The 23,160-nt window shown below is 34.7% G+C and overlaps 1 protein-coding gene across 6 annotated transcripts in view; it reads left to right on the top strand.

Moving 5' to 3' along the window:
* LOC126857589 (lachesin) overlaps positions 1-23,160 on the top strand; it is a 155,252-nt gene that overhangs the window by 121,074 nt on the left and 11,018 nt on the right. For all 6 annotated transcript variants that reach the window (XM_050607200.1, XM_050607203.1, XM_050607199.1 and 3 more), the window contains 4 exons: positions 9,663-9,766; positions 12,089-12,296; positions 12,445-12,600; positions 21,992-22,120. In XM_050607200.1, the coding sequence (XP_050463157.1) occupies positions 9,663-9,766; positions 12,089-12,296; positions 12,445-12,600; positions 21,992-22,120 (597 nt within the window). The remainder of the gene's footprint in view (positions 1-9,662; positions 9,767-12,088; positions 12,297-12,444; positions 12,601-21,991; positions 22,121-23,160) is intronic.

The following is a 23,160-nucleotide window of genomic DNA, read 5'->3' on the forward strand; positions in this document are numbered from 1 at the left end:
CTAGTTGAGGAGAAGTTATGTATTTTCAGAATATAATTTTCTTACATATATCAAATTAGAAAAGAATTCGATTTTTGCTTGTATGTGATTTAATTTATATGATATTAAAAAAAAAACAATATAATGTATTAATTTTATTTATTATATTATAATTTTATTTCGTTTATTTTTATGCTGCATTTTTTTAGATGTAATCATAGATCTTATTAATTTGCGAGCCAAATATTGATAAAGATAACAGTAAAACATATATAAAATAATTGATGTCAATATTTTTATATTTTTAAAAATATGATTCGTGAATAATAAAAGTGCAAAATGTAGTTATAATAGTTATATTTTTTATTATTTATTATAACAGTAAAAAAATATATATTTTTACTTAAAAATACTATAATTCAATATCAAATTTTTTGGAGACATCTGCATATGAAGAGTACCAAATACTAATACTTAAAACTTTGTTCGTCGCTTCTAATATGATTTTTTAATATTGCGGCTGCAACGTGTCACACATTTTCGTGTATTTTTTACCAATGCCCTATATTCAGTTGTGCGAGTATCGTCAAGTTTGAATTTTCAACAGTCCCATGACAAACTGTCACAAAATCTCAGCAGGATTCCGCGAATCAAATTAAACGTCTCGCATTCATTCGGCATAGCTTAATAACCATTTACATATGTCTTATCGGTCGATATCAGACGAGCACGTTCGGTGAGAAGCAATTCGAGCACACAGTCGTCGGAGTTCCGACGTCAGATAAAAATATATCAGTCGCGTCACAAAAGCCGGATGAAATCTCCGCCGCATCCGCCCACTCATCTACCCTCTAACCCCCACCCATATCGTCCGCTATCACTATCTACGCTTCTCTCTGATTCTCCACAGCCTCGTCAGGATTTTCAGATCCGTCTTTTTGTTCGCAAAAATCCGCGACAGAAATCTCCGTGGGAGAGGAGAGGAAATTTCGGTACGCAATGGCTCTCTAAGTGGTCCTTCCTCCCCGTCCCGTTCCCTTCACAACCCCTTCTATTTGCCCGTTTCGCGCCCGATCGATATCGCCGACACCCGTGATTCCGAAGCCGTGTGCCTCGCCAGCCTCGGGACAGAAGGTACCAGCATCGCGCGCGCTGGTCGCAATGTCGATGGTGTTCGATGGAACACGCGCGAATCATTCGTCACAATGGTGTTACGCGCCGCCGCTCCACTTGCCCCCCTCCCCCGCCTCCCCCTGTTCCTCAAACCATCCCTACAATTTCTCGTGCTTCTAGAGAGAAGTCTATCGCGTTACGCCCGCGTTCGACGTTTCCTTCCTTCCTTCCTTCCTTCCTTCCTTCCTTCCTTCCTTCCCGTCTGATTTCCCATTCCACCTGTTTTCCCCGACGAAGAGAAATCTCCCGGAACGCGATTCCCCGCCGTCGTATGCGTCGAGGCTAATCGGTAACATGGGCACACGGGAAATCTTACGATCTGACCAATTCCCCGGGAAAAGAAGCGACAACTCTTACACTTCGCTCCGAACGGAGTCGATGTTCCTTTACGACATTTCGCCCTACGTAGATTTCTCGTGAGATTTTTAATGTAGACGTGTTTGTTTAGTGTACATGATCATTGTTATAAATGATAAAAATAGAAATAGCGGTATTAATATCATATGCATGCTATATGTATACGTGAATAGAGTCTGTGTATGTAATAAAAATATTAGCCAAAATCAATTTTACAAGATGTTCTATTCCAAAAGATTGGCGATAATTAAGAGCAAAATAATTATATGAGACTTTTAATAATTACATATCATCTTTTTTCATATCTTTGAAACATCAAAATAATTACAAATTACAATATATATTATGCGTAAAGTATATTTGCAAAAAAATAAAAAAATTTTCTGCGTTATAGTTATTTTACGCTTATCAATTTCTTTCATGTAACTGATTATAACTCATTACCAGAATTTTAACATTGATTATCATATATCACGTATAATAATGAGGCTAGGGACTGAAATAACTTCGTGTAGCTGCCGTTATCGAGTTTTAACCGAGGTGAAGCGAATTCATTTTATAGCGCGTGACCCAAAAAAGTTTTAATCATATCGCATTAATAACGTAAACTAATCGGATACTAACTAGACTGTCAATTAACCGTCTCGACTGTAGAACGGATGATGAATAATTTAATGCTTACGGTTCGTTTGCACCCTAATCAACCGAGTCGCTTGCGTTAAGCGGGTAATGTGGGAAGTTGGGGTTGTTTAGATAAACCAAGGAGATAGCATTATTTGTATAGAGTTTGCTCGTCGCGAGACAATCAGATTTGTAACTAGACCTCGCATTCTGAATAAGAGGTGAATGAGATCCGATTGTAATTTGCGGAGATGAACCAATTGTTATTTCGTAATGTGTGAATGATAATGTAAACAAAGTTAGCAGATACGATTTTAATTATAACGATTGTAAACGATGACACTGATTTTATGTGCATATGTTTGTTAAAAGTAATTAATATTAATAATATAATATTTTTTTAGCTTATTATCAAAGAATCTTTTCGATGCTTGTTCCTTTAATCGTATTAAAAAAACAATATTTTATATTTCTTACAATTTAATAATCTTTAAAATTGACGAGAATGAAATTATATTGCAATGATATAAATTGATACGTAAAAATAGAGAAGCAACAATTTTATTTGTTTATTTTGTAATAATAATTTATATTGTATTGTTACGAAAAAGCGACAGAAAATTTGAATATTTCTAAATTTGTGCGAATCGGACATATACCATATTGCAAGTAATATTTGTCCTCGTTAAGAGACAAAATCAAAGGCGATAAGGGAATAAGGGACGGAGTTAGGCCGAATAAGAAGATCGTGCTTGAATCTTAAACTAACCGGCACGACCACCGGCACGGCACATTTCGGAGACGAAGTGCTCAGGCGCGGGCATGAATATGAATGAGTCCGCGCAGGGTGATATTTCGAAGTGCGAAATAAAATAATTTCCTTCTCGTCGCGTAGCTCGCGGCTTTGCATTGCCACAGAATATGCACGAGGCACAGCGTCATTTTGGGATACGCACTAGAGAGGCGAGAGAAGCGTCACGAATAAAATACGACGAGTCAACGAACGTAAGAGAGACGCGTGAGATCCGGGAATAAAGTTCTCGTTTCTTTATCGTTGCGACAAACGGTGTCTCCCGTTTCCACGGTATTCCGCCTGTCGAAATTTCTGACAACGGTCTGAAAATGAGAGAGAAATAGAGGGAAGCAGAGAGAGAAAGAGAGAGAGAGAGAGAGAGAGAGAGAGAGAGAGAGAGAGAGAACGAGACGAAAGGGATGATACTGCGAGTGAATAGTTAGTAAACCTTAAATAACCGGCGCTGTATCGACCTGCCAAGTATATGCGTATCGGATTTCGAGGACGACGATGGCGGTAACCCTGAGGCACACAATTCAACGGGATATTACATTTAAACGGAACTTATTTACTCAGCCGACTGCGTTATTCCTGTGGAAGGCGCTACCGGTGCCTTCGTCTTTTCTCTTACCTCTATTACCTATCTTACTGTGTTACCAGACGGCACTTCCTGCGGCTATTATCCAGCGCATCGCCGTTCTCATCGTAGTCTAGCGTTTCCCATAGTTATTCTACCCCTGCAAATCGCTACCAGATGGGGAAAATTGAATTAGTCACGGCCACATTTATAATTATAGCCCGACCGCTCGCCTTCTCTCACCCCCTCCTCGGTCCGCCACGATCCTCGCTCTTACCACTTGCGTCCGACTTACCGTACCGTGCACGTACGGGTGAGACCGCCGGTAATAGCAGTAATTTTTCCTACGTTAATTTTATGCAAAACTTTCCAGCTTCGGTCCAGCCTCGATTGGCCCCACTGGTCGTTTTCTCCTTTTCCGAGCGCAAAGTGAATCTACCAGCGCGAGGGATGACAGAATCGGAGCAAGAATATTAGAAATATTGGCCGCGTATTTTTTGTCGCAGCCTTTCCGCGATGCCTCCAAAGGCATATATATATATATATATATATATATATATATATATATATATATGTCACATGGCACCCTTAGCGGTTCCAACCGTGCCTCTGGAGTGCTTTTAAAAATAATGAAGATCACTTTCTCCGTTCTGTTATTTTCTTTTTATCCAACCTCTTTTCTTCGTTGAGCTTTCCTTTATTGCCTGATTTATTGCTCGACGTTGCAGCGCTAATATATTTTCTGTAGGATTAAATCCTGAAATATGACGACTTCGAAACCCAGACTGCTTACAATGATTCTGCAGAAATATAGAAATCGCGAAGAGATAACTAATATCGCGTCGTTGAAGTGGACAACTGAAACTTTTCTCTGCGATAAATAGAAACAAAAAAAATTTATAAGAATATCTTAATTTATAAGACTTATTAATATTTTAATACGTACCATTAGATTTTAGATTAAAAAAATATAAGAAAGAAAATTAATGACATTTTTCTTCTTATGCATATTGGTTTTTTTATCTCTATCTTCTCTTCGTTTATGCAATTTTTATTCTTGCTTTTAAAACGTTATAATTACGGTCGATATTTCAATTTACAAATGTCTGAGAGAAAGGAGTTTATTAGTCAAGGAAAAGCAAAGAGAAAATCTCGAAAACTTGCAAACTCTGAGATGCAATTCTGTCGTTGTATTGATGTAATTAAAAGTCAATTACTCCTCATATCAATTTTTCAAGCGTAAATTCGCTAAAGTAGCAATTTAGATTTTTATCAATATTTGTACAAGAATTTTTTCATTGATATCTATGTTTAATACAGATATGTTCACATCTCATGTTTACCTCTTGGTACATAATACTTGTCGTGGCGGAAGAACGACAATGCTTACTCCGAGAGGAAACTCATGACTTTCATAAGTCTTTGTGCATTTTCCGAGCAAGCTACCCGAGCACGAGCTGTAACTTGTTAAAATTCCATCGTGATTTCCGCGCGAAGCTGCGAAGGTAAAAGCACGTCGAAAGAAACGCTGCCAGCTCTCGGATAATCTCGTGGCACGGATTATTGAGCACGTTTCGCACAAGTCCTTTTCCGTTTACTTCAGTAAACTAATAAAGTCTAACTTCATTTCAGGTAAATCCTTACGAGTTTCATGTTCGAACTGTTCGACTTGCCCGAAGATTTTCTTATCTGAAAGACTTGCCAAAGCGCGCGAACAAATCGATTCGCAATATCGGTGTGAATGTTTATATTTGTATCACACTTTTATCAAATATTTGTATTCATATTTAAAAAAAAAAAAAAATTCTGTTAACGATATTGCGTGTTGCTAAATTTTTATTTAAAAACGCTTACGCTTCATTTCACATATAAAATGCAAATAAAAAAACAAATATCTGATGTAATTTTATAAATTTTCTAATCATTAAAATAATTTGTGTTACATTACGAACAACTTTAATTATAATTTCTCTCAATGACTTCTACAACAATTTTGTCGCAATAAAATTTTCATCAAATCGGAGACAGTTATAGCACCGTTTTGTCGTCGCATCCTCTTTACCGTTATAGAAAACCTACATCCAGCGTGAATTTCATTGAAATAGTTTGCAGTAAAAGTTTATTATTCCCTATTGAGAGGAGCTTTCCATCGGATAGGTAGGGCCGTACGAACGTCATGTAGCCTTAACTGTTTCTCGAATGTCGCGCATTCTCAACGGGTGGAAGGAGGATGGAAGTTCTCGCCCCCCCCCCGCCCACGACAACCGTCTGAAATAGCGCATAGAACAATCGGCAATCTCGCGTAAGATCTTGCTTGATCGAAATACCTAGCGGAAATGGCCGGTCCAAACTGTTAACTTCTTCCCGCACGCCTCGACCAAATAGTTTTGCTCTCGTTGCTCGATTCACCCGCGATTCGCCGCGTCGCAGTTCGCTGCAAAATGCAGATACAGACCGACACGGTCGAGAAGTGAGAGTGTAGTTTGGAAATGAAATTTTGCGGAAATTTATGATAGTTTGCACAATAAAAGTTATCATACCTATTCGCGCAATCGCTATCCCGTGATAGAATCCCGTTGCATAACGCGTGTATGATATAACAGAATATTTGTGTCACACTCTACATATAAATGTCGCGAGCCGCGTGCGCGATTTTTCACGCGAGAAAAAACGTAAATCAAACTGTAGTATTATGCAATAATATAAACGTAATTGTGCTTATATAATTTTTAGTTTACTGCAAATATCATTTTTGTTAAACTATATGCGTTGAAAGATATATGAACGTATATCGTATGTATATATAAATAATAACGCAACGTTCTTTTTTTTATTTGAATAATCAAACTTTTCGGGATTATATAATTTGAAAAATTAAGATAATTTGCATATATATATTTTTTTTTAATTTATATATATATATATATATATATATATATATATATATATGTAAATTAAAAATTTTTGATACAAATTAAATAATTTTGAATGTTATTAAAAAATCGCGTAACAAGATAACAAACGCGTAACAAAGTTTGTAAAAGTGAAGAATTTTTCTTGAAATTCAGCTATGTGTGTGTGTGCAATATTAGGATAAAAATACATTACTCATTGCAATATAATAAATTAATGTTTAATATAATGCAAGAATCTAATCTAATTTATCTGTTACGGACAAGATGGATAATGAAGGATTTCCACGTGTTATACGAAATCCGTAATTTCTTTGTGTCTGTCACAGAGTAATGATTATTGCATAAACTACGGCAATGAAAACAACAAAAAGCAAAGGAAGCAGACAAAGTAAGACGGAAACTTAATGAGAAACCATTGAATCACCTTTGGCGCCAAAGTCTGCTGCCAATGCCATTGCGGTTTCCGACGCGGTTAAAGGTGATGAAGTGTGCTAAGAAAATACCGAAGCGCGCGCCGTGGAAAAGTGGATAGACAGACGCAGGGGCTTGCCTCTGAGGCAAGAAGCGCGACCCTTAATTTCGTTTCTCGTTAAATCGTTCTTTAACGAGAAAATAAGACCGCCTTTGAGTCGCAACTCTCGAAATACGAAGACACGATTTCCCCTGCGATATGTACGATAATGTCGAGCAAGAGATGAGACGTGAACATCGCGGATTAAAAGCGACCTTCCTTATCGTAGTTATCGCTGATAGGATTTTCAAGTCTAATCTGTTTGGTCTCTCCGTTCTAGGGAAATATACTCAAGATATGTAAATATTTGTGTGTAATCTCGCATAATATATGTGTATGTATATCTCTCCTCTCTTATTGTTAGTAAAATAAATACGCTAGATAATTTGCGTCTCATTAGACATTTCGTGCTTTAAATTTATTTGATTATTAAAGTATTTTAAATTCACACGAGATAATAAATATCTCTTACATCTTTTAGAGCTCTTACGCATCGTATAATTATCGTTATTTCCATTTATATAATGCGCGTGCTCCTATTAAATACCTATTCCAAAGCTGTTCGCAGGTACGTGCAGTGGCAGAAATTCATATTCATTAACTGCGGACTGTTATGCACGAAATTCACGATATATCTAGTATGTAATGTATTGTGTCTTTCTCATGCGGAGCTGAGTCATGTTATTAAGCGCTCCATGCTATATACCGACACATGGGTTTACCTTAATCAAAGCTTGTTAATCAGTTTGATAACGACTTTCGAAGGACGTGCCTGCGAATTCCAGCAGTTTCACTCGATTCTCCCTCTCATTATCATTAACACGTTGAATGCTGTGACGGCCATCGGCATTATGACGATGGCGTATCTCATTAATAAACGTATGAAATTTAACTTATTATAGTTAAGAGAAGTTACACATTCTCTCGCCAATCAAAAAAACGAGATAACAAACTTACTTATTTAGCATTAAAGAGATTCAGAACAAAATTTAAGTGTCTAATTATTCATCCAACTGAGAAAAATATCTCTCAATAATGATCCAAGACGGAAAGATTTTCGACCATATTAAAAGTTTTCAATCTCATCTTTCCGATGTGCGCAGTATAATTCTCATCTTAACTTTAGCAAAGAAAACGAGAGAGAGAGAGAGAGAGAGAGAGGGAGAGAGGGAGAGAGAGATAGAGAGGGGAGGGAAAATGGAATTTACAAAACCATTTATTCTGACATTTTACTGCAGCAATGAATTTCGAGTTGCTCCAAGCGCGTTACTCGTTTTTTCATCCTCTGTCGCCGTAGGCGCGACAATTAACACTGCGAAGTGTTTTATAATAAAGCACTTGGGGGCGTAATTAACGCTGTCCTGTATCCGAGCTGTCGCGCTTAAAAGACTTAAAAGTAACTCAAACTTATCTCGAAGCTTGTCTCCCTGTTCTATCTTTCGCTCTCTTCCTTTTACGATATTTTGTCTTCCCCTCCCCTCCCCTGATTTTGCTTTCTCCCCTCTATCCTTCTGTTTCCTGTTCTCCGCGAGTTCTTTGTGCCCATAAATAATTCAGATGCTCGGGACATCGTAAAGACATTAACGAAGATAAAAGCTTTTAAGGGAGACCGGCCTGAATTCTCAACTCGTTGTATTACTTTAATGATAATAACTCCGCAATCAGGTCGGACGATGTATTGTCTAGGCATACGTGCAGGCGTGCCAGCATCAAACATACGTAAGTGAATAATAGTCGAAATGATTAATCAAGTGCTTAGCTTGCGACAGATTTATCTTGATCAGACGCACGGCGCGTAGCAGAAAGGAACATTTATTAACATGAGCGGTATCATGTGAATGATTATTGATGTTGTAATATTGTAAATGTACCCATTTCTTTTTAATAAAATTGCATCTGTGAGTCTAATACGGATAATATATAATATATTAGTAATAATATAAAATTAGTTAGGTAAGCATCTTAAATAAAATTTTGATAAATTTTGTATAATTGGGGAATTGTCAAAGACTAATCTGTAAAATAAATAATAATAACAATTATTATTTAAAAATTACACTAATTTTATGAAAAATAAGCCACAAAAATTAAAAAGAATTATTATTTATTTGTTTCAATAATATCTCTTTAGGTCTTTTCATAACTAATGTTTCATCTCGCAATTACACAATTATTCAGCAATGAATATTAACTGTTTCCACGCAAAGTAATGCAAATGTAAATAAAAAATGTAAATGAATAATAGAAGCTTATTTACTAATTAATTTATGCTGAATTTTGTTTTAGAGAAAAATTAATGTTTATAATAGCCGAAGGGCAACAGTAATTTAACAAATTATGATAAACAGATACTGACACTAATGTAACCAGAACTACGGTGATTTTTTGATTAAAAATATTTTTTATTTCTACATATACGCGTATATACTACGCGATATAATTTCTGGAAAAAAACAGCAAATCACTTGCTTCGATTAAATTTGTTATTTACTACGGAGGCAATTTAAGACTTTTAAAAATTAGATTTTTTTCTCTGAAAATATGTCTCTAATCCTTGCACGTGACACACATATCTTTACCTGGCAAAATTGATAACATAATGTTTTATATTAAATGAAATTAATGATTTAAAAAATAGATATACAAATAAAAAAATTAAATATTATGTTTTAATTGATTTAATAATTTACTCTCTACTTGGTTATTTTACAAAAAATCTCTACATTATTGTTACAGACGCCGATTTACCCCGATTTGCCGAGGAAATTCAAAATGTGACAGTAAGCGTGGGACGTGATGCTCTGCTTGCTTGCGTAGTGGATAACCTACGACATTATAAGGTACTGCAAATTAATTCATTTCTTTGTCTTTATTATTTCATGTATGCCAAATGTCATCGAGATATTGTTATCGCGCAATTATCCATATTATCTTTGCGCTACATATTCGTTGATTTCAATTATTCAAAAACTTAATAAAAAAGCTTTTGTGATATTATAAAGTGATAGATCTGAAATGTGAAATTATTTCTTCGTTTTCGTTGAGTACGTGTTGAATTTCATATAGAACGTTATCATATAATTATTCGTATTCTCGCTGAGTTGAATTTGATCCATCGATTGAGACATTCACAAAAATTGAGGTCACGTATTTATATATATATATACTATGGATGTAAAAAAATATCAATTTTCATTCTTTTAAATTCTATTTTTTTTTTCTTTGCATTATTATGTTTTGTAATTCATATTATGCACAAAATGAAAGCGCAGATAAAAATATTATAGATATGGAATAGGAAAAAAAATCTGCTACTATTAGCAGATATCTCATATAAAGACTAATGCGTCTTATTTGTTGCACATTAACATACAAATATGACTACAATATATAAAAATAGAAACGTCATCGCGAAGATAGTATTTCCGTGCAAATTGCCATCGAGTAAAATTCAAAGTTTTCTTGCCGTTTCGTTTTTAGAGAAGCGCTTGCACAAATTAAACGAAGATAATATCTGCTGAAATCCCTACGGCGTTTATGGTCCGTAGACTGCGAATTGGACGGTCCTAGTTTACGTACCGTTATCAAAGGCCTTGCATAATTGCTTCATTTTCCTTCAGTTAATTGAGATGACGTAACAATGGGATACAATTCGTTCTGCTGAGTAGCGACAACACTTACTGGATACAATATAATTCGCAAGGCAAAGGAAGCGTAAGCTAATAACACGTTCCTTCTTTTTCAAGATGGTGATCAGAATCAAGTAGAAGTTTATGAATTATTCCATATTATTTTGCGAACTAACTAACTCTATTTTTCTTCCTTCACCCACTTGCCCATAGTGTCGTGGATTTCTTCATTTCTTATTAAACGAGTTAAATTAAATTCATACGTTTTCTTTAAGCGTATTTCAGGAATGTTCTTTCCTATATGTAATATAATCTGCAAGGTATTCGTCATTCGTCGCTTGAAAATTTAATGAGAGCTGAAAGATTTATATCCTCGTCGTTCGACAAGCTTTCATGCTCCCGGTATTCACCGTGCATTCCGAGGAGAAAGCATATTTCGTATTCAAAAATTTTCTTTTGACGGCATTTTGATTCTGATATTTATTCATTTTTATTTAATCGCAAAATTTTTATATTATGGAAAAGCGTTAAATATTTTTCTATATCGAGATGAAAAATTTTTAGCTTATGATATAGCTTAATGTAATCTTTATTTAGAGAGATTATATTATATAGCATTTTTGAAGCATTGGATTTAAAAATTTAAATTTAGTGCGTTAATAAAAAAATATTAAGCTGTATAAATATATTCATACTTATATAAAATAAGTGTAAAAAGATGTCTTTGCATATTATTTATCGCAGTCGTGTATATATAAATATATAATATACGATATATATATATATATATATATATATATATATATATATATATATATTAGAGCTAAAATATTCGCGAGAGAGTGAGCTGATCTTTTCTACGAACGATACTCTCCAGTCGTAGTACTGGAAACACGAAACATACTCGAGCTGCACTCGCGTTGGAAATTATACTGTAGAATTCGCGAGACTTCAGACATGTTTTGCATGCTCAAGAAACCTCTTGCCTATATCGGAAATTCAACGACGGAAGTGTGTGAGAGTCAGTGGTAGGAAGAAGAGTAAGTAGTTCTAAGTCTCTGTTAGTTCTTCAAGATTCTTGTAATGGTTGGAGAATACAACCTTGCTCAATTATTGGGTTAAGTAGAAAGAAAAAAGAAGATAGTTCAATAAAAAAAAATATATATATACACTATATATAAACACTTTTTTGCACATTTGAAACTGGTTATCTCAAAACTTATGGAACGTACTACAATCATTTTAATTTTATTTGAAAGATAATTTAATTTTGTATAACTTTTATTTCGGTATTTTCTATTAAAAAATGCATACTTTTCCTGATATTTGTAAAAATATATAAAATAACCATGATTTCAGAGATTTTTGGGAGCTAACTTTTTAAGGAAGCATTTTGGACTTATGTTTATAGAAACTTTTGTTCAACATTAAATTTCTTATAAAATCTCAAAGTGTGGCCGGAACATTTGGGCCTATTCTATATATTCAGCAATAATTTAATATTAAAAAAATGCGTTCTGGCGTTTGTTTTAGGTGGCCTGGGTGCGCGTTGACACACAAACTATATTGTCGATTCATCAGAATGTAATTACTCAGAATCCACGAATTTCGCTAACATACAATGATCATCGTTCATGGTATCTTCATATAAAGGACGTACAGGAAGTGGATCGCGGATGGTACATGTGCCAGGTGAATACGGATCCAATGAAAAGTCGTCAAGGCTACGTACAAGTTGTAGGTAAGTAATAATTTATTCCCCGATATATAAATATATACTTTTTATCTGCGCTCAAAGTTATTTGTACTTATTACAAGTTTCTTTTCATTCAAATCCGCATAAATGTAACCATTTTAAAAATAAATTTTGTCTAACATTTATGTCGCAGTACCACCCTCGATCATTACTAAAGAGACCAGCACTGACATGGTGGTCCGTGAAGCTTCTAACGTGACATTGACGTGTAAAGCGACCGGATATCCGGAGCCTTATGTCATGTGGCGGAGGGAAGATGGCAAGAACATAAATTATAATGGCGAAAGTGGTGAGTCCCAATCATAATTTACTATGATTTATATGAATAATCGAACAGATAGAAACGATGATTCTTGGAGATTAACGCCGGGTATAAAATAGTCATTGCTTTCATTACACTGTCGAGAAATATGTTGGTGGATATCGCGATCAAATAGCGTATAAAGTTTGATGCCAGATTGATATCCTTGTTCAAATATACACGACATTTGCAAATTAGTCGTAAATTATAATTTTTATGACAATATAATACAATTATTATATTATAAAATGCTAAACTTAAAAAATTTATAAATACTTCAGGTCTTTTACAAATAACGTATTCCGATATTCTGAAAAAAATATCTCAAATAACATGCAATTTTCGAGCAGTTTTATTAAGATTGCTATTGTATTATTTTTTATTTTAAAGGTGCACTTTTTGTCAAAATGACTTAAAATGAAAAGATAAATAAAAGCATATAAAATATCAATAAGATATATTTGACCACAGAATATTATATATGTTATAATATGTTAGCCATTAGCTAACAGATAATATCGCGATAATTAAGTTTATTTTGTGTAATATGGAATATTTATCAATTTTCCAATCTCAAATATATTTATGTTGCATATTTATAATCAATTATCGCGATGACTAATTAAATTTATTTTTAGATACACTCACTTCTTATGCTTTACTTTTACCAAGAAATAAAGTTATTCACATTTTTAGCAATATTTTGAGAAATTATATACTTCTTAAACTTATATAAATTAGATACTTCTAAACAAATAAGAATATTTGTAGAGAAAATACATTTTTAAACGCGAGGAAACACATATAACTATAAAATCTAAGCCAGTATCATCTATTCACGAGCATTGTGCTTTAACGATTGAATTATTCCTCTCTTGGTCCGACATCAAAATTTGGTCGAATAAACCCCGGCCAGAACGCAATTATTCAGGTGCGCGATATAACCACTGCATATCGCCAAACTGTACTGTAATATGTCCAAGAGTGCAGCTGCAGTTTGCAGCTAGGCGCTGAGATCAATACATATAGAGATATAGAGTATGCTACGTGATAAAGTTTCTTCGATTTCTGCACGAATACATATATAAAATTCTCTTATTTCTTATTGAGAGTTTCTCAAAATATTTATAACTTTTTATCCCAAGTTTTTAGCAAGTCAGGCAAAATATATTTATTTTCATTATTGCAAAGAATATTTATATATTAAAATTAATTAAAAAACTCTATAAAATATGTATAATATATTTTAATTTAAGCAAAGAAATATAAGCAAAAACTTCATTGATTAATTATGTTAGTTGTCACGTAATTATCCGCTGTGAAAGGCGGGTAATTACGTGACTCCGACATAAATAATGAATCGATAACAGCGCAGATGTGAGATATTCTTGTCGTTCCAATATCGTGAAAATAACCATATAAAAACACGTGCACTTCCTTAGGCCTAACTCGATCTATGCTAATTATCCCCTTGGTTACTAATTATAAAAAAATACAATTCTGTCCGTTGGCCGGAATATAGAAAAGCGAGACGTCAAACTGTCTGCAGATTCCGATGGGTTTCCTCTCAATAAAGGCCGGATTTAATTTCTACGCTAATTTAAATTTTCATTGCCCTCCAGGCATAGGTCACGCCGGCGTTCGGAGAGGATCGTCAGATCGTAAACCACTATTCCATACTAAACTGACCGTATAAACTGTTACTGATAAATATGGATGTCGCGTTCTGATATGGAAAAATAGCTTGACTAACTTGATCGACTGATTATCTGCCGCCAAAGTGATGCGTGATTTAGAAATTCGAAAAAATACATCTAATTTTAGAGAAACTTTTTATATAATATATTAAAATCAAATTAACATGTATGTGTATGTAAGTATGCGCGCGTGCTTTTATCAATAAATCTAAACAATTTACATTTTATATTTATTTTATATTTATTTTTATATTTATTTATGTCATTTTTGCATTACTGTTAAAATTAATTATAATTGAAACAATTATTCTATACAATTCTTATAAAATAGACAAAGAATAAATAAGAGAATTGCTATTAATTGGTTATATTTATTTATATTATTTTTTATTATATGACTTTACGCACATACACACACAATTTTTCTTTTACAAATATTTTATTTTATGCCAATATCGCAATTATTATTTATATTGATATTGACGCTGTTACGAAAATTTTATATTATTGAACGTATTATTATACATCTGCACTAATGTTCATTAAAATTAGCAATGTTAAAAAAATAAAAATTAATGCGATAGCTAGAAAGTAAAGAAAGTATAAAATACAATTTTATTTATGTCTATTAACGCCTTTTCTTCATCGTAATATAAAAAAATAATGCATAGTAAGATAAATGCAATATTACTTTGCAATATTATCAATAAAATATTATAAACAAAGTGCGTTTTATAATTTCCTAAAAAGCTTCGATTAATTTAATTGAAAGCAAGTTTATTTCACGAATATTGCAATGGTTTCTGCCGTCACTTCTGATAAAAGCACGTGTGCTTTAGTATCATTTATTAATAAAAACATAAGCATCACATCGCGAAAAATTCCATCTCTTTCCGCTGTCATTCAACTATTATTTCGCAATGCATTCGAAGGTACAAAGTTATCCAATTTTATCGTAAGTGGAAAATAGTCGTTGAACACGAATGTAATAGAAAAACCCGATACCGAGGGAAGAAAAAGCTTGTAAGCATTTACCTTATATAGTGATTTTGTGAAATTAGAATAATAAATATATGTGTATAATAAACACATTATTTTTAAAACATTTAGTTAGAGAATTTGTGAAATAATAGCTAAAATTATGTAAGTTAACGTTTTATAATATTGCTATCTTAAAAAAGTAATAAACTTTTATGTTCGCGCATATAGCACATGAGTGTTGAGAGGCTTAACATCTAGAAGCTATGAATATTTTATTTATGGCAAGCCATTACATACATCATCTATTTACATAAACTGCCTCGTTTCCAATATAACATCTACTTTGTATTTTTCTATATTATTTTCTATTTAGAAAATTCATTTTGCAACCATCAGAACACGAATCATTTGTAAGTTATCATTTGTTATATTTTAAGCTGCTTAAAACTTTTTTGAACTGACATTTTTATTAACCTTTAAAGGTTCCTCGCAAGTCCTTAAATGCTTCTCGTTGGGATATTAAATTTGTGGGAAGGAGGGGAGACTTCTTACTCGTATAATAGAAAAATCTAAAGTGGATTTTAAAGTGATTATTAAGGAATAAGGGGGTCATACTAACATTATTGCTATAAAATTAAACATTAAGAAGATATTTTCACGATATTAAAAACACAACTTTTTACAAAAAAATATTTTGCAGAAACATTTGTCGGAAAAATTTCGAATTTTTTTTTAATACATTTAAAAATGGGTCACCGTATCCGCAATTATGAATCTATAAAATTGCCGCACATTGATGCCTAATCGATATCATATGAATCGATGTGGGTAGGCGCCTTATGGCGAACCGACGATCCGTCATTCGAGAGAAGCGTCAGATTATCGGCGTAATTGGACGAAATATCGCGGTGGTGAATATGGTGCGCGTTCGAGCCATACGACCGCGTTACTAACTGATGTGTTGGCCTCTGGGGCACGAGGGATGGGCTAACGCCATTACTCCCCGCCTGATAGCCTCCAGACACCCTCTAACCCTCGGAGAAAGTATAGATGGTTGTCGGCCTCTCTTGCTTCTTCTCGAATCGAGGGTCTAACCCATCCCTCTCGCTCCCTCACCTCGCCGCGGAGCGAGGAAACCGAAAAAGAATGGCCAAGAGAGATGAGAAAGCAAATCGAATTTAGCAAAACTATCTTGGCGCATCGAGGTGCCGTCGTTGGGGATAGGATGGTGCATTGGTATTGGTGTTGGTTGTGGTGCGAGGCACCTGCAGGTACGAGGGAGATTTACCTCCGGCGGACAGGCCGGAACTGATCGTGCGGAAGAACGACGGCGGGAGGATATAAGGGGGGAAGATAAAGGAAGGCGCGGGCGGGAAATTAGAGCGGCGGGGAGGCACGAAGGGCAAATAAACCATGAGGATGGTGGAAACGAATTGTCGCGCTACTCTCGTATCCTTAATATGATCGTTCATAAGAGCGATAACGTCGCAATCTAGCGACGTCCCGGTCGCAAATTTTGGGGCTGAATTGGCGCGGGTAGTGATAGAGCACGATGTATTCGCATCCGCAACAATTCCGATACGGGGGACGAGGAGGTTTACCTACACTAAAAGAAGGATGAAGGAAGCGAATCCTCCCTGTCTTCTATAGTTATGGAAACGCATATACGTGTGCCAACGCCGCTTCGTGCTCGGAAAATGCGATTGGTTTTTCTCACCTTTTCACAGATATATGTACGAGTTTGCCTTGGTCACCACCTGCATTGGTCGCTACCTGTCCATCGTGTCCGTGCACTCTATTCCCATCAGAATCAGCCGAACGAATCGGGTAGTGTATCCTCTCGATGTACGAACGACTCTAAACTCGTTTGCGCCCATATATGTGTATACGTGTGTATATCGCGCAACTATCATCTACCTCATCTACTCTCACCTCACTATACATCTACACGATTATCGTGGATCAAGGTAACGGCGCAACTGTGATTACATGTGTATACATGAGTAATTAGACACATATATATATACACATATATACTGTTGTTCACCGATAGTTAAATGTATATATGTAAAGTTATAGATTGCGCGCATACGCCTCCTTTCGCCCACCTGTTTTGTATTCACGAAAAAGTAAAGATATATATATATATATATATATATATATATATATATATATATATATATATATAGATAGATAGAGAGAAAAAGAGAGAGAGAGAGAGATATCTCAAGTATTTCCGCCACCGATACTCTCACGAGTATCCTAGCAAGGCTTCTCTGCTAATGCGACCACGGCTTGTCGACGCGAGGCCGACATAACGCGACGCGACTGGAAAATCGAAACTGACAACGAGCTGAGTTTCCCGCTGGTGTGCCGGGAGACGAACGTACAGGAGAATAGGAGGCGATGTGCATCGGGTATAAAGCACGACGCAAAGTCGGCTATACTCTCGCACTCATTTTGCGCGCATATATACGCACGCACACACACACATATCCAACGCTCGCTCAGTTCTATGCCAGAACGAACACACATACATACAATCAGGCTCCAACCGGTATCGAACGTTCCGATGGCTAGGGTGGTACGCCAATGCTTGCGGTGAGAAAGCACGTTACGTTTTCTCGTTACCGTTTGAGGTTCCTTTGTGCCTTCCAAACCACTGGTAAAGTCAGCGCGTTCAGCACGAAGTCAATATTATCTGAGAAATTTCTCGCTGGAAACTAGGATATAATAGCCCCGTCTCTTTCATTCGCTTTACGCGATGTTGCACTGCAAACGTAATTTGTCCTTCAAATTTGGTGACGTCAATCGTTCATGACAATTGATCGTTGTTATTCCCTGAATTCGAGCACAGAAATGAGCGCCTTTCATTTCTCCATCGCGACCGTCTTTTATACAAGCTTTAATTCAATCTCTCTTTACAATATCTCTATAAGCATTCGTCTTTTTTAATTATAAAATATTTATAAGTATTTATTTAAAAAATATATCAAATATTTATATCTTTTGTATGTGCATGCACATACACATTTATATATGTCTGTTTACAAACAAAAATGCAACATGTGAATTTATTCAAAAATGCTTGTACGTTCGTTTTACATTGAAAAATCAAGCAAAGTAATTTTTTATTTATTTTTTTATGAGAACAAACATATCACATATAATAAAAAATGTGTTTGACACATTCTCCCTTTTATACATTCCAAAATTTGATCACAGAACGTAAAAGCATAGATTTAAAAAATTATTGATTAAAATTGTATTTGCTTTTAACATTTCATATAATTACGCTGTTTTGACATGATCGTTGTCACTCTTGTTAAAACATTTCGTCGTGGCCAGTGTAATAAATACGTGGAAATCACTTACGTATGTCTGATCTAACATTCGCGGATGCATTAGCGGCAATAATCGTTGGCCGAGGATTTCGCTTGGGAATGAATGTACCCGGGTTATCTCCCGGTTATAACGCGAAAAAGGGCACTTAAGGCTACGAGAAAGGGGAACGGGATGAAATATCTACGACCCATCCTTCGCTTATGGGTCGGAATACATCACGTACTAATTCCCAAATAGGTGGCCAACCTACCACTTCGTCTTCGAGTAAGCTGTTCGTTTATTTTTACGCTGCTGAGAATACGCCGCCGGGAAACGTTATGCAAAGTACGTCGCGCGCGCGCGCGCGCGCGCTCGCGGCATCGACTCAAACGGACGTTAATTTATTTCGGGAATTCTTCCACGTGCGCGCGCCACTATTCCCTGTGCATTCACGGCTTAAAACGGCGGAGCTCTAAAATATTTTGCATCATTTACAGTATGTATATATAATGTCGCTTAAAAATTTTGAAACATATTTATTGATTACCATAACACAAGGGTTTTTTTTATAATTATATGTTACAGACAAGGCGAGATTATTGATTGAGGAAAAAAAAAGCATTAATGTAATATTTTATATAATATTCAATTCTAAAAAAAAAATTGAAAAAAATGCCGTTAAAAATTAACAAAATGAATATAGGAAAGACGAGAGGAGAATCCCGTAAGAGTCAACAATAACTTTATTAATGATGCTATTTATACTATAATGTGACATGACAACGCGTGAGTTCACGCGATATGATAATACAGTGTTCTAATCTTAACTGGCATCGATCGCCGTTCTACCGTGAAATAAACGGATCCCTGCGCAGTTAATTTGAGCCACTTCGATCGCACGGAAAACGATAAAATTTGGGCGTGCCCGAAAATAATAATTGTCCACGTTCTCCTTTGTTCGCCCCCGTCACACCCCGTTCGTCCGCCGTGAAATTCCGCCCGGCCGAGCCATATTGCGGTTTCCCATTAAGCCGAAAGTTTTAAAGGTTTCCGCTAAACCGGTAAGCGGGTAGTTCCGACACAGGACCTGCGGGACTACTTGATTAAAACCCCCTGAAAGTGCGACCCGCTGGCAGAATCTCCCGGCACTCTGCATTGTTTATGGAACAATAGATAGGTTTGCCGCGCAGCTTGTAGCACGGGGTTGGCTACCATGGATTCAGCACCCTCTCTCGCGTTCTACTACTGGTTGGATAACAACTTTATTCCTTTCACCGCTTTCATCGTTGCATCACGTGTATATGTGTTGCGTTCTCTTTCAACAGCGAAATCTTCAGCTGCACGGCCGGCACAATTTAATGGCTTGCCATTTTCATTTTAGCTGACGTTAATATCTTGTAATTGTACGCAGCGAATGCATAAATATAGTATGCAAATGTAATAACTGCTCGCAATAATATGTGCGTATTTATTTTGTGTGTGTATCCGAATTTACAGATATTATTACATCTGCCAATTTAAAGAGCATTATTGATTCTTGTAGTATCTTTTTGTATTGCACGTCACGTAAAATAACGTAATTAAATTTCAATAAAAATCATCAAGAGGGAGAAGGGGAGAGAAAAGGCGTAAAATATTCTTAGACATTAAAACGCACAATGCGTTTCAAGGGCATTAACTTGTAACATCTTATGCCTTTATAATATCTTATTGCTTCTATATATATAAGTCAAAGAAACGTAAAAAGTTTCTTGCCATTTACGATGCTTTTAATTTTATTGCAAGAAAACTTTAAATAAGTTTTTCATTGCAATATATGTCATTTACATTTGCATTTTCTTGAAATTTTAAGTATTAATTTGAACTGAATAGTGAAAAAATCTAACTTTTATTTTGTTTTACTTCTATTAAAATTATATCAATCTAAATTTAGACAGAAATTTAAACAGTTAATTATCATATATTATAGGAGTTATTTATTAAGTATGAAAAAATAGCATAATATATAATATTAATAGAGATTTCTCTATATATATCTTTTGCCCGTTAAAGGATAGTTTGGTCGATATAAATAAAATATGCAAGACATTGTTGAATCAGGTGATTCTATACCTAAGCAGAGAATATATATTTATATAGCACGTGCAATATCCATTGAGTGGCGACAATGAGATAGCATAGATCGTTACTTCAAATATAACAGTTTCTCTAATATGACAATATCTGCTTTACAATAATAGTGGTTGTCGATGCACTTTATCTGTATAATCATTCTAGAAATCAGGATAAAGACACATTGAGTTATAACATGCATTTTGCTTGCGTATGATGTTATCGTTTATGACATGAATTATATGAGGATAACCGGAGTAATCTTCTGAAACTTTGAGGTATAATAATTTATCTGTATATATATTTATCTGCACACAATATAATAATAAACATTATTGTATACAAGTGTTTAAAAATCTTTAGTGTATCTTTTTATCGATTGCATATCATCGCGCCTATAGCAGAAAAAAAAACGTGACTTTTGAGACATTTTCCATATATAGGGTATTTATTATCAAATATGTAATTTCTATTTTTCTTCTTCGTCTTTATATTATTATAATTAAAGTTTTGCGCGCAGAATCAATGCCAATAATGTGATCCTCTGCGCGTACATGTCTATAATGTTCAAGCAAGCCTTGTGACAAAGTACTGGTGTAACTTGCCTTTACTCTTTGCGCCTTTGTAGAGTTTAATTTGCTTCCTATCTATCTCTACTTTATGCGATCTGCGCCAGTCATATCAACCAACATGCCAGAAATGAATGCAGCGTAGATGCAAATAGCTCTCCGGGAGGAAGGCGCAAAGTGCTCTTTGTCACACGACATGCAATAAAAGTTTAACGCATATGCGCATCGCGCTTTCAGCGTGCATGCTGCCTTCTTTGTCGGTATTATCGATATCCGCGCGTTTCGAAATAATGTTGATATTATCATGGCACGCCATGCGCTTATTAATTCGTGAGAAGTATTACAACTGCGACGAGTCGTGTGTATTTATCAAATTGTATTATACATTCTACAATAATTATTTTGCGCGGAATATAATAGGAGGATTTTTCAACAATCTGCTATTTACAACGCAAAACACGTGTTAATTAAAAAGTATCGTTTAATTTAAAATTCAATTGTTAACTAATTGCTAATTGTAGATCTCGTAATAAAGCTTATGACCAGTATTCTCTTTCTCTCCCTTGTAACAATTTAGTTGCAAATATTTTATCTTATAATAAAAACTGATAAAAGTGTTGAAATAGTATAATAAATACATTTTTCTAAAGCTTTTGCAGTTTATATGCTAATATACGTGAACATTTTATGTTTCAGTGAATGTAGTGGATGGTGAAGTGCTGCATATCGTGAAGATAAGCCGCCTTCACATGGGCGCTTATTTATGCATAGCTTCGAATGGTGTTCCACCATCCGTGAGCAAGCGAGTTTCGCTGCGTGTACAATGTAAGTCACTAATTTTCTCTCATTATCAAAGAATTCTCATCGTACGCACGAACATTTCTTAAAACATTGTCTGCGTAATGGATGTCATTTCTAATAAAAGACAAGAAGTGCATGTGTTCACCATGATATTATTTCTAATAAAATGTTAAAAAATTGATATTGAAAATTTTTCATAAAATTTAACATATATTTATAAATACAGATTAGAAAGAAAAACATATGAAAATATTCGTAAAGTAATAGCTTCCTGCCTATTAACCTAATGAATTCAAATAAAACCAATAGTTTGCAAAGTCAGCGATTTTAATATTGATTTCTCTGATTGAAAAAGTTTGTGGAAATTATTTTCCAACGCGCAAGTATCGAAACTGAACTAATCGAAACTTTGAAGGATTGCGTCGGATAATCAAAAATAGATTAAAATGTCTGTATGTGAATGAATATATATGTGATATATTTATAATATATTTAATATTACAATAATTCTCTCTCTTGAAGAACAGATAACCAATATTCTAATATAACTGCAATATTACTAATATATATATATAACTATATATGTAACTATAACATAACAGTTATATTAGTTCTAATATAAACTTGTAATTATATTGGCTCTAATATAACTAATATAATTATAATAAATTAAATGTATATGATTTTATTCATTATTTCTTTATTGACATATATTTAAGGCGAATATGGTATGAGAATATTCAACGATTTATTCATTTTGGATTATATTGATTTTGCATCAATATCATTCTATGGAGCGCTGGATTTGACACTGACACCATCGATTCCTCCGTGTATATATATATGCCATTAGCGAAAACCACGCTGTCATCGTAATACTATGCACTTCGGTATTATGATAAGAGTGGGATAAAACTCAGGAAGAAACGACTATTGTCGCGTAAGAATACCCGCGTATTTTTCTGTGCAAGAAAAGATGATAAGAAAGGATGATGGAGAGAAACCCGTTTTTATCATACCTCCCCGATTGCAAGGCGCGCGTAACTTAGTAAAAGCTGGTCGCT

Source organism: Cataglyphis hispanica, chromosome 22 (genome assembly GCF_021464435.1).
Source record: "Cataglyphis hispanica isolate Lineage 1 chromosome 22, ULB_Chis1_1.0, whole genome shotgun sequence".
NCBI classification, from domain to species: domain Eukaryota; kingdom Metazoa; phylum Arthropoda; class Insecta; order Hymenoptera; family Formicidae; genus Cataglyphis; species Cataglyphis hispanica.